Here is a 16,026-nt window from a genome sequence, read left to right as displayed (position 1 = left end):
GCGTCGGGCTCTGTGCTGACAGCTCGGAGCCTGGAACCTGTTTCGGATTCTGTGTCTCCCTCTCTCTGACCCTCCCCCGTTCATGCTCTGTCTCTCTCTGTCTCAAAAATAAATAAACGTTAAAAAAAAATAAAAAAAAATAAAAGTTATATAACATTGCAGAATGTTTAAAAACAATGGGTTTTTTTACAATGGGAACCCATGTTCCCACAGAAAAGTTCTATATATTCTTAATACAACGGGGTAAATTTTATGAATTCCTTTCTAAATTTTTATATGCATTTTACTATGATTACAGCTTATGCAAATAATTTGATTCTAAAGATTCTGTCAATTCTTGGCTTTACAAAAGCCAGTTAATTTACTTTCTTTTCCCCCCCAATTCTATGTCTTAATTTTAACAGTTTTATTTTTTTAATTTTTGTTATTATTTTTTTAATGTTTATTGTATTTTTGAGAGAGAGACAGAGTGTGCATGTGTGTGAGCAGGGAAGGGGCAGAGAGAGATGGGGACAAAGGATCCAAAGCAGGGCTCTGGGGTGACAGCAGAGAGCCCAATGCAGGGCTGGAACTCATGAACCATGAGATCATGACCTGAGCCAAAGTGACACGCTTAACTGACTGAGCCACCCGGGCACCCCGTATTATTTTTTTTTAAGAAAAGTAATTGACACTCAATATGGAAGCAATTAAAATATATAGGATTCTATACATTAGAAAATAACTTTTGCCTTCAATAATTTACTTTTATAACAATATTTATAGTTATTATTTTCCTTTTCTTAAATAGGTTTTTGTTTGCTCTCTTTCATTTGTTTAACAAATACAGAGCTTTAACAAATTTCTGAGCATCTACCTTGGGCAGGACAAAAGGAAATATTTACAGATAATATTTTCTTATGCAATATGAATTTAACTTCAGTTTCCATAAAGCTGACATCTTTGTTAAAATATGAATGATTAACTTTTGAGTTTCCTGAGTTTGTCAATTACTTGCCAAAATTGGCAATGGACTTGCCAAAATTATTTCTCTGTAATAATACTTAAAAACTCAGCTTCAAAGTAAACTCAGAGCAAACTTACACTGTATTTTTGTAGTAAGGCATCATGAAAGAAATAAATCAGTGAAACAAAGTTAAGGGACTTAAAAAAAAAGACTTATATATGGTGATTTGGGATACTTTGATATGTCTTTTATTCTGAAGTTCCCTCCTTTAACCATTTTTTTTTTCCTCAAAGCTCCAGGACAGTAGTCAAATCCTGACCTCTTTTACTTTTGCCTCAGTCATAAATGACTTAATTCCAAGGACCATAATCCATTGAAACCAAGCCAAATAAAAAGGAGGTTTATTGAAAGGGCCTAAGAGGCAATATTTTAGACACACAAGACAAAACACTACAGCAAGGACTCTGTGCAGTTTGAACTTATATTCAGAAACTTATATTCAGGAAACTTATATTCAGGAAACTCTTCAAGTTTCCTATCCCAAAGGAGTCTGTTTTCTGTGATTTCTCCTTTTGTTTCTTTTTTAATGTTTGTTTATTTTTGAGAGAGAGAGAGAGAGAGACAGAGAGAGAGAACAGGGGAGGGGCAGAGAGAGGGGGACAGAGGATACGAAGCGGGCTATGCGTGCTGACTCAAACACGTGAACCATGAGCTCATGACCTGAGCCTAAGTCAGACATTTATCCACTGAGCCACCCAGGTGCCCCTTGTGATGACTCCTTTCTCTTGCTTGTTCCTGTAACTTCTTTTAGCAATTTCAAATGTGTAGAAAAGAGAATCTGATTGTCCTAGTGTGGGTCTCTAGTGTATGTCTACCTCTGGCTATAGGATCTGTGTTCACATGTTGTGTGTATGTTCACATGTTACATGTAAGTATAATTTTCCTGAAGTACATTGGGCTCTCTATTCTAGAAGCTGTGGGCTGTGCTGGTTCTCTAACAGGTAATAGTAGTAGGGAGGCAATGCCATCTGCCTTATTCTACGTGTCTGGGTTCCCCATATATCACACCTGCCATTTTGTGATTTTTTTTTCCCCTCGGGATTTTTGTAGTCTCCTTAGAAAGAATTAGGAAAAATAACTTGCTCCCCAACACCCCACAGAAAGAGATCAGTAATGGGCATGGGGAGGTTCTCAGGGGATCCCAACGAAAGCTTTAAACACAGCAGCTGAAACTCTGGCTAGGTACCCTAGTGAAGGTAGGAGCATCCACATTGCAAAAAATGGTTAGAAAGGAAGCAAAGAGGCAGAAGAACCACTACCTACTCCCCCTCTCCTCCTCACCCCATCCCACCCACCCCCCATCACAGGCTGACTAACACACGGCCCTCTTGGTGAGGCACAGACCTGCCCTGTAAACTCCTCCCAGATTAGCCTCACAGCAACCAGCATGTATGGTCTTTGTCCTAAACTGTGTTCAAGGTAACCACATGCTGACTTTTTAAAAAGTATCTTAAGAATCTTTGTCCTGTGAGCCTATTTTTGATCCTTGTGTCTTTGAAGCTGTGCATTCAGTTGGAACTATCTAATGCTTACCTCTTTTAGATTGTGTCTACACTGAGTTTCCTGTTTGGATTAGAATCTGAATAGTTCTGGGAACACCAAATCACATTCTGAGGCTCTAAGTGGAAAATAGCAGCTCATGATACCCTTGGGCCTAAGCTTGTGTCTACAAATAGCTTCTTTTTGTGGCAACAAATTAGTTCTGGGGTTTATTTTATTCTGCATTATTTCCGATGTCTGCCTCGCTGCCTGAATTTGCTGAGTGATGGTCAAGTCCTTCATTTATCTTATAAGTAGATTTGGCTTGGAATTCTCCTTTTTCATTGTGTCTCTTGACTTTCCTAATAAGTTGCTGAATTTAAAATCGACTTGGTGTTTAAAACCCCTCTTTATAGTGTTATGTGAAAAGGTCCTATAGAAAACAGAAATGTCATTTTGTAAATCATGTTTAAACAAAATATTTTTATGTCACTAGGGGGGAAAATCTCATTTAATTTTAAGAAAAGCATTTGATTATTCACTTACAAATAAATCTGTTTTATTTTGTTCTGTTTTGTTTTCCCATAGCTAAGAAGTGATCAGGTAATTTGCTGTGTGTGCAGTGACCATTCCGTGGCTCTCCTTCACCTTGAGGGGAAGAGGTGCCTCCTGCATGCCCGGAAGCACCTTTTCCCTGTGAGGATGATAAAATGGCACCCAGCTGAGAATTTTTTAATTGTTGGATGTGCTGACGACTCCGCTTACATCTGGGAAATTGAAACAGGTAAATTGGAACGTTACCCCTTTGATTCTTTACATATTTATGCATCAAAGCATTTGGCTGGGTGGAGAGTTCCAGAGACTACATGGTGACCACCTCACCTGCTTTAACCTTTGGTTGGGCTGCGTTTAATGGCTTTGGTTGAAGGCATGTATGGAAAATAAAACACAGTGGCCCAAGTCAGATCTTGACCAACTGATGATTAGCTGACAGAGCATTGCACAGGAATGAGCCAGATATTTCTGGAAGCTATAAATAAAAACATAAGTTATCTACTTTAATTATTAACAAGAGAGAAATTTAGTGTCCTACTAGTCTCAAATTATCATTAAATTCTGCCTTCTTCAGCATACTCATGATCTCAGCAACATTTTGAGCTAATTGATGATCAGTAATAATGGAATATAATTAATTACAAAACTGCAAAAAGTTGAGTCAGGGAAACTGAAAACTGAGTGGCTCAATTGAACTTTTGACGTCGTCGTGTGGAGAATGTACAGTTTGAACTTCAAAGTTTAAAAAAAAAGTTTTACAGTGTAACTTAAGATTGAGAGTAACACATTTCAGGCAGATGCTGGGAACTTATCAAATAAGGCAAGGTAATTAATGAACGGGAGTCAGGGGAGTGTGCTTGAGAGTACATTTCACTGAAATCATAGCATGATATTTATTGATTAATCAGTGGTGGTTTTATGTTGGGGGTTATTAACAGACTGGATAGTTTATAATATTATAGTTTAGAGTCATACTTCACCAAAATAATTGCTATTTTCTTTACATTTGACTTTCATGTGTTAATGATGATGACTAATGTACTGGTGTATGGAGGGTGCAATATAATTCTGTCTTACGTTTGTACCTTGCTTTACAGCTTTGATGGCCTTATATTCATTTCCCATTAGATTATCACAACTTCTAGTGTAGGTGGAGGAGGTTTTATTCCCCATTCTATTGATGATGAATTTGTAACTGATTTGTACATGTGCAAGATTACATTGCTAATAAGTGGTGAACCAGTATGAGGGCCCTGTCTTTCTTTGCACAATATGCACAAAATTAGGAGAGTTTTAGAATTCTTAGGTAATCTATCAACCTGAGTGACAATGGAGTATAATGGATAAAATGAGCTCTAAAGCCTGGGCTTGCTTCCAGGACCTGCTAACAAAGGTTGGCCTTGGGCAATAACTTGGCTTCACTGCATGTCAATTTCTTCATCTATGAAATGGGAGTAATGATACCACCCTCCTGTCAGGATTAAATTAACTAATACTGACCATGCTTGTAAACAGTGCCTATAGGTGTTAAGGCCTTAGTAATAGCTAACTATTATTAATATGATCAAAGAATGCAGTAAAATCTTGATTTCTGCTTGTGGAATCTAAGTCTGTCAAACACATGCACTTATAAATATGTGCAATTGCATTGTTTTCAGTTGTGAAATTGTGAATACTGGCTAACCAAACCTATTTTTCCTAGAAAATAGAATCTAGTGAGAATAAAGAGATTTCTGGGTACTGACAAGTGTTTACACTTCCATTGCCCCATCGGGATACCTCTCAGCCTGTGCAATTTTTTATTTATGTAGTTTTTGATGGGGTGGTCAGTAAAGGGGGGAAGCCAAGCCACTAGTACGTCTTGAATCTGTATTTATTCCCACATCGCATTTTAATTTTATTATTTTTGTACTCCCCAATCCATAACTAAATATTGTAGAACATTTGAAAACTACAGAAAAAAATAAAGAAAAGAAAATAATCCTATCCTACTGCCTAAAGATAACTGCTATTAATATTTTGATCTGCTTTGTCACACATCTTCCTATGTCAATAAATAGATGCCTATATTGTGTTTCAGTCATGGTCCTGGCAGAAAATTGAATTTAACCTGGGTAGGTCAAATGGAGAGACTTTAATGAAAGGACTATTTATAAGGGTGTGGATGGGACTTAGGGAACAGATAAGGAATGGATAGTGAGGCTCCCATCACCCAGACACTGGTAGTATCAGGAAGCTCTTATCACTTCCCTAGGGCTGAAGCAACAAGAGGAGAAAATAGTGTTAGTGGAACCCTGTGAGAGTCGAGGCTATGGAGGAATGGTCATTCATTCCCTGAAGTCATGGAAGACAAACAGCTCCTCCCAGAGATGCAGGACTGAGACAAAGAAAGAGTTGGAAGAAATTATTTTCTCTCTCCCTCTGCAATCACATTCATTAGTTTGATCCAACTGCAAGTCGGAGAGGAGGGACATTCAGTTCTAGGCATTAGGCAGGGGCACAGAGCAGATGCAGAGGAGTAGGGAAAGGGTGGAGTAGGTTGTCAATGGTCAGTAATTGCTATTGTGGCCACTATGGACCACCATACTCTAGCTTGGGAATCTTCTACAGCTGGTCATGTATATTTTTTCCTTTAAAAAAAAGGTTTATTTTAGAATTTCCATATCAGGATCCCCTGGGGGGCTCAGCCAGTTAAACATCTGACTCCTGGTTTTGGCTCAGGTCATGATCTCGCAGTTCATGAGTTTTGAGCCCCGCATCAGGCTCTGAGCTGACAGTATGGAGCCTACTTGGGATTCTCTCTCTCCCTCTCTCTCTCTCTCTCTCTCTCTCTCTCTGCCCCTCACCCACTCACTCTCTCTGTCTCTCAAAATAAATAAAAAATAAAATAGAATTTCCATATCAAATAATGTGTACACGTTTAGAGCCAAATAAAACTATGAAATGTTTGTTTCAAATGAGACTGTGAGGCTATTTATCTCATGGTTATCTACATTAATACTTCATAAACAAGCTTAACTCAACCTAAGATGGAACTTATAATTGATGAAAATATTACTAATAATTACATAAATGCATTCATATTTGTGATGTGCCTCTTCAGTTTTTCAAAATATCCTCCCATTAGCAATCTCATTTGAATCCCCAACACTGTGCACATGGCTGACACCCTAAATTTCCTCACCATGCTCATCCTTTCTGCATAAGTTTATGTTGTTCCTTTTAGTCTGTGTTTGGTATTGGCTTTATTTTGGGTTGCCTTTAACCTCTGCAATTCCAATTTTGTTTAAAATGTAATGAACTACTTTTTCTTTCCTTAGCTGGATTTCATCTGACTAAAATACTTCCATCACATTCACTGTGCTAGATGTCTGTTGCATCATTTCTCTGTAGAAGTGAGAAAATTCAGGATCGGAAACCTCTTCTGTTTATAGTTTCATAAAATGAGTGGAAAAATACCAGCTAAGGCCAAAACAATTTGAAAGAGGCCTATGAGGCTATAGAATGTGCTTGCTCACTGATTTACCTGGCACATGGATACGTAAATGAATGAATTAACTAACAAATTTTCTTGGACCTTAGACTGAGTAAAAATGAGTTTACCTTAACATTGACCCATGTAGTGGCTTTTACATCATGGCTGCCCAACTGTAGGTAGCATTCTTCTCCAACTCTCCCCTACGATTTCTGGAGTTTATGGGGCCTGTCTCATCTCCTCAGGTGTAAGTCTATGTATTTTCTACTCCAGGCAATTTTCCTGGGTTTTTTTTTTCCTTTAAGCTTTGCTAGAAGGTTCACACTTAGTTCCATGTGCGACTAGACTTACTCCCTGCTCCATTTCCCCAGTACTCTGCCTCCTCTAAATACATGAAGGAGGGATAAACTGACAACAAAGCATTTTCCAGATCTTCCAGCATTAGAGCACTCCAAAGCTCATAGAGAGAAAATAGGAGGTGTCAGTGGGATACAGATTTGCGGGAAAGGGGCCTAGAAAGAAAAGGCAGGGGAAAGGGACTGAAGCTAAACGTAATTCATTCTCAACTGTGCCAGAAGCCCGCTTTGTAGAAGGTCGAGGGTGGGGCATAGGTCAGTCCCTGTGCCACCTTCCCCAGGTGTGGAGGACAGAATATGAGAGATTGTCAGTTTTTCACAACCCTTTAAAACAGCCTATTTTCACTTTATTCATGAGATTTATGTATTCATTTATTTATTCTCTGGGGTAGGATGCACAAGCATACTCTAGAGCCATATGTCCACATTCCTATTTTATCTCGAAATCATAAGAAGTGTTTCTTATTGTGACAGGTGGCATAGTCGGATGCATGCCAGGGTAAAGTTTGGAGCCATAGGTGGGCATGTTCATCCCCAGGGGAGGCAAACAACCAAAGCAGGGAAGTATTTATGTAACAGTGAAGGCCCTCATCTTCTGGCTAAAAATGCAGTGCTGCCAGGTTGGGAGTGATGAGGGCATCTAGTTTCTCTTATTGATTTGCCGGATGTCCCATGATGTTTAGGCCTGATTAGGAAGGGAAAAAATTGGAGATGTCATTTTGATTAATATTTGAGCTTCCGCAATGTGTTTGGCACTGACAACTCTGGGCAGCTTTGTCACCCTCGTTGCTGTGAGACACAACAGGGATAATGTAATACTGATTTTGTTCCCCTAAAATACACACCAGAAATAAATCTCAGCTCTGAGCTCATTATTCTTTTAAGAATTGAGTTTAAAATAATTCTGAGGACTTTACTGTTCACGGTACTAGATTTACATAATAGAAAACTTGTGTCATGAATTTCTCATGTGTTACTAATATAACACTTGTTATTATTCTTGAAGGTCTTCTGTTAAGCTTATGGTCTGTGTTGCAAAATATGCCATATTAAGCAATGTGTGTGTCTGTGTGTGTGTGCGCGCGTGTGTGTGTGAAAATGAAACCAAACTTACTTACATGAAAAAAAAAATTCTTGATAAGATATGTCAGGAAAACTTCTGCAAAGAACTGTAAAGTTTTTCAGTTTTATGGGCCATATGATCTCTTTTGTAACTACCAAACTCTGCCCTGTGGCACAAGAGAAGCCATAGAAAATATATAAAAGAGTCAGTGAAGCTGTGTTCCAATAAAACTTTATTTACAAAAGCAGGTAGCAGGCTGGATTTGCCCTGCAGTGTGCTTTATAGACTTCTAAGAATGATGATAGTTCTTTTTAAAGATCATGATTTTCATAATATCTCATTCTAAAGCAGCTTATAATTTTTAATCCATTATGCCATGTTAACTCTGTATGTTTATACCCATTTTGCTAGTGAGGAGATGGAATGCAGAGAGATTTTTTTGAGTCTGAAGATCCCCTGACTAGGTATAGGGCACCTGCACTAGGATGTGTGTCTCTTTTGGTTTGTTTCCCACTGTACTGTACATAGCAACACCTCTTGCAGAAGTGGGTCAGCTTTTTGAGACTGTCAAACAGGGAATTAGATAAGGAAATGTCCGAGAAGAAAAGAAATGGCTGCCAGGAAACCTGCTGATGCTCTCCTCAAGGAGAGGGTCTCTGGCTATCTCTCACAGAGCCTGGCTCTCAATTTACACACTGTTCTAACAGCTCTGGTCATCTGATTTCTCAGATGACGGATTAGAAACAGCAAATTGCAAGTCCAGACAGTGTTAGTGGCAGGCACTCTGACAGCACAAGTGACAGCTGATGGGAGGGAAGGAGAAGCAAACATGTGTATCACTGCTTAGGGCAATCTTTCCTGTGCCCATGGGAGGATAGTCACCCCAAAACATGCTGAAATGTTTTCCCCTGTTTGCGAAGCTCATAGATACGCTGCACGGGTTATGGGCAGCTGCCAGTCCATTCCCATGACTCCTGCTGGTGAGGTGAGTGCTCCTTGCTTCAGGAAGAATATTGAAAGGTATCCCACCAATGGTAGACTGCAGTCCTAAGGAAGTCTGAGAAGTGGCTTACAGCCCAGAGTTCAAGGGAGACTGAAGTTGTTGCCAGTGACTGGGTAGAACTCAGGGTCCATGTGAGTCTATTTTTGTCCATTTATTCCTGTTTCTGCTCAGGTAATGTGAGCTGTGTGACCTTGAGCAGGAAGCTTTACTCCAAGAGCCTGGCCTGAGGACCCAGCCTCTGGTTATGACATGGTTTCTGTGGGAAAACACATTCTGAATCTTAAAACAACTATCTTATAAACAGACCATTGGAACAAAGCCTATGCATACGAAATTAAGGAAGTCAGGAAGAAGAGAGTACATTTCAGAGTTATTTTTACCACAGGTGTTAAATTTTCTTTCTTAATTTCTTTTTCTTAGTGAAATTAGTACCAGTTAGAAAATTATTTAGTCTATTATGATACCATATACATGAAGCATTTATTATTTTGTGGCTTCAAAATACATAGTCTTAAAAATATTAAAAATAAAACCATTAAGAAAGGTAAGATAAGGTTTGTCAAGTAATAGCTAATAGGCCCTAATTTTAGAAAATATTTAGCATTTAATCTTCTACTATAGATCTGAGTTTGCTTTAATTGTTTAGGGTGAGGGATATATACTTGTATGGACGACACAAATTCCCAGAAACGTGTAGTCATATTATTCCCAAAAGAGTAGAATCATGTGGTTAAATTCTTACTTTGCCACACCAAAATATCATACAAGGTCACTGCATGGAGAAGTAATTTTCCAGCCCACAAGTATTACCTTGTTTCCTTTATTTATAGTTGTAGAGCATATAAAATATATATTTTTTAATTCCACTAGTTACCAACCATACCATTCTGATGGGCGGTTTTGCTTGGTTTTCTCATCAAGGTCACCCCTCTGCAGATACAGGTGCCTTGTCAGCACAACCAGATGATGACATTCATTATGTGTGTGTGTTAAGGGTAGATTTTGGGTATGCAGCATCCGGCAGGTAATTGTCTCCCCAGTATGTTATTTTCTCAAAGCCACGCTATTTTGTTGTGGTAGATTACAGATGGAACCCTCTTGGGATGATTGTTTTTAGAAAAGAAAAATAGGATACATTAAAGTGCAGGATGGGATTTTTCCTACATCACCTTTTCCATGCCCTTTTCTTCTTTATTATAATAATTACTGATGTTATTACTCAACACGTATTTTTAGTTTGCTGTCTATTTTTTGAATCTCTATTTCCTCCTCTCTGGCCCTCGTTATCACAGCTACACTATAATTTGAAATTTTGATTCATGTAATATTGTGTGTGTGTGCATGTGTGTATATGTTCATGTGTATGTACACACTTTAGTATATGAACTTTGCAGGTTAACTACTAAAATATTTGCTCAATTGTCAAAGTTTAATGTCTCAAGTGGGAATTAGCATCCAGAGAAGTAATGATAATGAGCCCTGGGATTTAGACTGCTAGGTTAGAATTCTTGTTCTCTACCCTTTCCAATCAGTGTTACTCCAGTCTACTTTGAATTCCTCAAAGATTCACCATCTCTTCATAGAATTTAGCACTAAATAAATATTAACTGGACTTACTATAAATCCTTCATATATTACCATAGCAGTTTGCATTTATGACTCATTATTCATGCCTAATGTATCAAATGAATGTTATTGCCTAATATTTAGATACAGTAGATTCTGCCTCTGTTAATTTGTTCACTCTTTGGCAAATCATTAAATTAAATTGATCAGAGCCTTACTTGATGTGACGACACTTAACACAATGTTGCAGAAAAGACGTAGGACATTACTATATGTAAGAATACTGGATTTATTTTTATTAATGTCACTTATTTACTAATGTATTATTTTTATTAATTATGTATGTGTTCATGTATTATAAATATATACACGTATATACATACATACACATGTATACATATACACATATATGTGCATACATATAAACACATATGTGTATACACAAACACATGCATGCACATAAGCACATGTATGTATGTGTGTATATATATGTATGCACACATACATACATATATATCTACATACACATACACCACATGGTTGCTCTAATAAAAATGAAACTAAAGCAAGAAATAAAAAATAAGAAATGAGACTTCATAAAATTAAAACCTTTTGTGCATTATCCAGAATGTGAAAAGACAGCCTATAAAATGGAGGAAATTATTTTCAAATTATATATATATATATTAATATTTTAATGTTTATTTACTTTTGAGAGAGAGAGAGAGAGACAGAGCGTGAGTAGGGGAAGGGCAGAGAGAGAGGGGACACAGAATCTGAGGCGGGTTCCAGGCTCTGAGCTGTCAGCACAGAGCCCAATGCAGAGCTCAAAACCCACAGACCGTGAGATCATGATGTGAGCCAAAGTTGTACGCTTAACTGACTGAGCCACCCATGCACCCCTGCAAATTATATATTTGATAAGCGTTTAATATCAAGCGTGTATATAAAGAACTCTTACAACACAAAGACAAGCAACTCAACTTTACAAAGGAAAAAGAACTCAAATATTTCCTTCTTCAAGGAAGCTATGCAAACGACGGACAAGCTCGTGAAAAGATTTCAACGTCATTAGCCGTCAGGGAAATGGAAATCAAAATCGTGATGAGATACCACTTCACACTTACTAGAATACTTATAATCAGGAAAAGAAAGAGGGGAGGAGCCAAGATAGAGGAACAGCATGGAAGTTTTTTTTGCATCTTGTGTCCATGAAATAAACCATCCTGCACACCTAGAAAAGTGATTTGAGGATTAACACAACAATCTGCACAACCTGAACCACAGAAATAAGCAGGTACGCGACACGGAGAGGTGAAAGGGGGGGGGGGGGGAGAGACAACCCGCAGAGGGCAGAGAGCGATTTTTGCTTGCAGAGAGAGGACAGGGATGGGGGGTAGGGGGGATACGGGAAAAGTACCCTCCCCCCCACCAAGAGCAGCTGGAGAGAAAGTGGAAAAGTGGAAACAGCTGCAGGGACTGAACTAAAAAGGGAGAAAGGAGAAAGGAGAGGGTTTAAATTCCATTAATACTGTATAAACAGGGGGAGTGCAGACTCTGAAACGTCGCAGTTCGATACCTGGCTGTGCTGGTGGGAAAGGCGAATCCCCAGGAGCAGAGTGAAGTCCAGGAGGTCTTTGGGCGACATGGTGAAAGGCGGTTCCCCTGCTGGTAGGACTCTCCATAGGCAAAAGTCCCAGTGGATCCTGGAGAACAACCACACCTGCTCGTGCTGGAACAAGGTTGTTAAGAGTGAAGCCTGGAGCCAGATGTGTGTTGTGATTTGCCATAATCCCTGAAACGCTGCTGCTACACGATAGCGTGAACTTTTTCTGGAGTGGGCTTGCACCCAACCACAGTCTCTGGCATCGGCAGTAGCGCAGTCCCACGAGTGCTTCTGGGGGCCGGGGGGCACCCAGCCATTGCTCCGTGAGACCCTCCTCCAGAAGGTCTGAGCGGGTCAAAACCACAGTCCCTCAGAAGTGAGGGGTCAGGAAAAACAGCCGCATCTGAGATAAAACTCAGGAAGGAGGTGCTGCCTGGCAACCTGACGGCTTGGTCACGGACAGTGTAAAAGCGGGAAGGACAGAAGCCAAAGACAAAGGACAGGTGTGCCAATGCTGAGCAGGGAAAACAGAGTCTTACACTAGAGGTCGGTAGCTGGGTTACGCCATTTTCAACCCTCTGGTGCATGCGCACACACCTACAAGCGCCACAACAACGCACTCCGGTAAGCTAAGCAGCGCCATCTAGTGGAAAACAGAGACATTACACTAAGCCCTGCCTAGCGGGGCCAAGCTCGTTCTTCAGGAACACAGGTCTCTTTGCCTGCTTAGTTTATGGACTATAAAGTACTTGAAAGGTTGACTTCTAGGAGAAAACGATGTAATTTCAATCGTATTTCAGTGTGTTCACTGACCCGTCTATTCAATTTTCTTTTTTTTTCTTTTTTTTTGTTTTTCTTTTTCTTGAATACAGAAAGAGAAAAAAAAATATTTTTATTTTCAATTTTTATTAAAAATATTTTTCTTTAATTTTTTCTACTATATTTTTTACCTTTTCGTAAATTTTTCAAATTCTATTTTACTTACATCATTTCATTCTATTCTACTTCATTCTATTCATTATTTCAAATTTTCAAACGTTTTCCTTTTTTTCTTTTTCTTTTTTCTCCCCCCACTTTAATCTATCAAGCTCCTTTCAACACCCAGACCAAAACGCACCTAGGATCTAGCATCATTTATTTGATTTGTGTGTGTGTGTGTTGTTTTTAATTTTTTAATTTTCAGGTTTTTTTAATTTTAATTTTTTTTATTTTTATTTTTTTTACCTCATTAATTCCTTTTCTCTCTTCAAAATGATGAAACAAAGGAATTCACCCCAAAAGAAAGAGCAGGAAGAAACAACAGCCAGGGACTTAATCAACACAGAACAAGCAAGATGTCTGAACCAGAATTTAGAGTCATGGTAATAAGAACACTAGCTGGGGGGGGCGCCTGGGTGGCTCAGTCGGTTGAGCGGCCGACTTCGGCTCAGGTCATGATCTCGCGGTCCGTGAGTTAGAGCCCCGTGTCGGGCTCTGTGCTGACAGCTCAGAGCCTGGAGCCTGTTTCAGATTCTGTGTCTCCCTCTCTCTCTGCCCCTCCCCTGTTCATGCTCTGTCTCTCTCTGTCTCAAAAATAAATAAACGTTAAAAAAAATAAAAAAAAAAAAGAATACTAGCTGGGGTTGAAAATAGATTAGAATCCCTTTCTTCAGAGATAAAAGAAGTAAAAGCTAGTCAGGATGAAATAAAAAATGCTATAACTGAGCTGCAATCTCAAATGCTTGCCAAGGCAGCAAGGTGGATGAGGAAGAGCAGCAAATCAGCAATATAGAGGACAAACTTATGGAGAATAATGAAGCAGAAAAAAAGAGGGAGAATAAGGCAAAAGAGCATGATTTAAGAATTAGATAAATAGGGGGTGCCTGGGTGGCTCAGTCAGTTGACAGTCTGACTTTGGCTCAGGTCATGATCTCATAGTCCGTGAGTTTGAGCCCCACGTCGGGCTCTGTGCTGATGGCTCAGAGCCTGGAGCCTGTTTCATATTCTATGTCTCCCTCTCTCTCTGAACCTCCCCTGTTCATACTCTGTCTCTCTCTGTCTCAAAAATAAATTTAAAAAGTTAAAAAAAAAGAATTAGAGAAATAAGTGACTCATTAAAAAGGAACAACATCAGAATCATAGGGGTCCCAGAAGATGAAAAGAGAGAAAAGGGGTAGAAGGGTTATGTGAGCAAATCATAGTGGAAAACTTTCCTAACCTGGGAAATGATACAGACATCAAAATCCAGGAAGCACAGAGGACTCCCATTAGATTCAACAAAAACCGACCATTGACAAAGCATATGATAGTCAGATTCACAAAATACTCAGGCAAGGAGAGAATCATGAAAGTAGCAAAGGAAAAAAAGTTCTTAACCTATGAGGGAAGACAGATAAGGTTTGCAGCAAACCTATGCACAGAAACTTCACAGGCCAGAAAGGAATGGCAGGATATATTCAATGTGCTGAATCGGGAAAAATATGCAGCCAAGAATTTTTTATCCAGCAAGGCTGTCATTCAAAATAGAAGGAGGGATTAAAAGTTTCCCAGACAAAGATTAAAGGAGTTCATGACCACTAAACCAGCCCTACAAGAAATTTTAAGGGGGACTCTCTGAGGGGAGAAAAGCAATGAATGAATGAATGAATGAATGAATGAATGAATACCAAAAGCAACAAAGACTAGAAAGGACCAGAGAACACCACCAGACATTCCAACTCTACAAGAAACATAATGGCAATAAATTTGTATCTTTCAGTAGTCACTCTAAATATCAATGGACTAAATGCTCCAATCAAAAGACATAGGGTAACAGAATGGATAAGAAAACAAGATCTATCTATATGCTGTTTACAAGAGACCCACTTTAGACCTAAAGACACCTTCAGATTGAAAAGAAAGGGAATGGAGAACATCTATCATGCTAATGGTCGACAAAGGAAAGCCAGAGTAACCATACTTATATCAGACAATCTAGATTTAAAATAAAGAGTGTAACAAGAGATGAAGAAGGGCATTATATCATTATTAAGGGGTCTATCCACCAAGAAGACCTAACAATTGTTAACATTTAAGCTCCAAATGTGTGAGCACCCAAATATATATATCAATTAATCACAAACATAAAGTAACTCATTGATAAAAATACCATCATAGTAGGGGACTTCAACACCCCACTTACAACAATGGAGAGATCATCTAAACGGACAGTCAACAAGGAAACAATGGCTTTGAATGACACACTGGACCAGATGGACTTAACAGATATATTCAGAACATTTCATCCTAAAACAGCAGAATATACATTCTTCTCCAGTGCACATGGAACATTCTCTAGAAAAGATCACATACTAGGACACAAATCAGCCCTCAACAAGTACAAAAAGATTGAGATCATACTGTGCATATTTTCAGACCATAACATTATGAAACTCGAAATCAACCACAAGAAAAAATTTGGAAAGATAACAAATACTTGGAGACTAAAGAACATCCTACTAAAGAATGAATGGGATAACCGAGAAGCTAGAGAGGAAATTAAAAAGTACATGGAAGCTGGGGTGCCTGGGTGGTTCAGTCAATTAAGTATCCGACTCTTGGTTTCAGCTCAGGTCATGATCTCACAGTTTTGTGAGTTCAAGCCCCACGTCAGACTCCAAGCTGACCGTGCAGAGCCTGGTTGGGATTCTCTGTCTCCCTCTCTTGCTCCTCCTCCATTTGCACTATTTTTGTCTCTCTCAAAATAAATAAATAAACTTAAAAAAATTAATTAAAAAAAGGTACATGGAAGCCAATGAAAATGATAACACCACAGCCCAAAACCTCTGGGACGCAGCAAAAGCGGTCCTAAGAGGGAAGTATATAGCAATCCAGGCCTTCCTAAAGAAGGATTAAGGTCTCAGATACACAACCTAACCTTACACTGACTCCACGATCCA

General features: G+C 38.9%; 1 protein-coding gene across 4 annotated transcripts in view; it reads left to right on the top strand.

The window, feature by feature from the left end:
• WDR72 (WD repeat domain 72) overlaps nucleotides 1-16,026 on the top strand; it is a 206,744-nt gene that overhangs the window by 32,271 nt on the left and 158,447 nt on the right. For all 4 annotated transcript variants that reach the window (XM_040492729.1, XM_040492730.1, XM_040492727.1 and 1 more), the window contains exon 12: nucleotides 3,074-3,269. In XM_040492729.1, coding sequence (XP_040348663.1) covers nucleotides 3,074-3,269 — 196 coding nt within the window. The remainder of the gene's footprint in view (nucleotides 1-3,073; nucleotides 3,270-16,026) is intronic.

This window comes from Herpailurus yagouaroundi, unplaced genomic scaffold (assembly GCF_014898765.1).
Source record: "Herpailurus yagouaroundi ecotype Mexico unplaced genomic scaffold, PumYag 184, whole genome shotgun sequence".
NCBI lineage: Eukaryota > Metazoa > Chordata > Mammalia > Carnivora > Felidae > Herpailurus > Herpailurus yagouaroundi.
The sequence above is the reverse complement of the archived record's forward strand: the minus strand, read 5'-3'. Positions and strand labels throughout refer to the sequence as shown.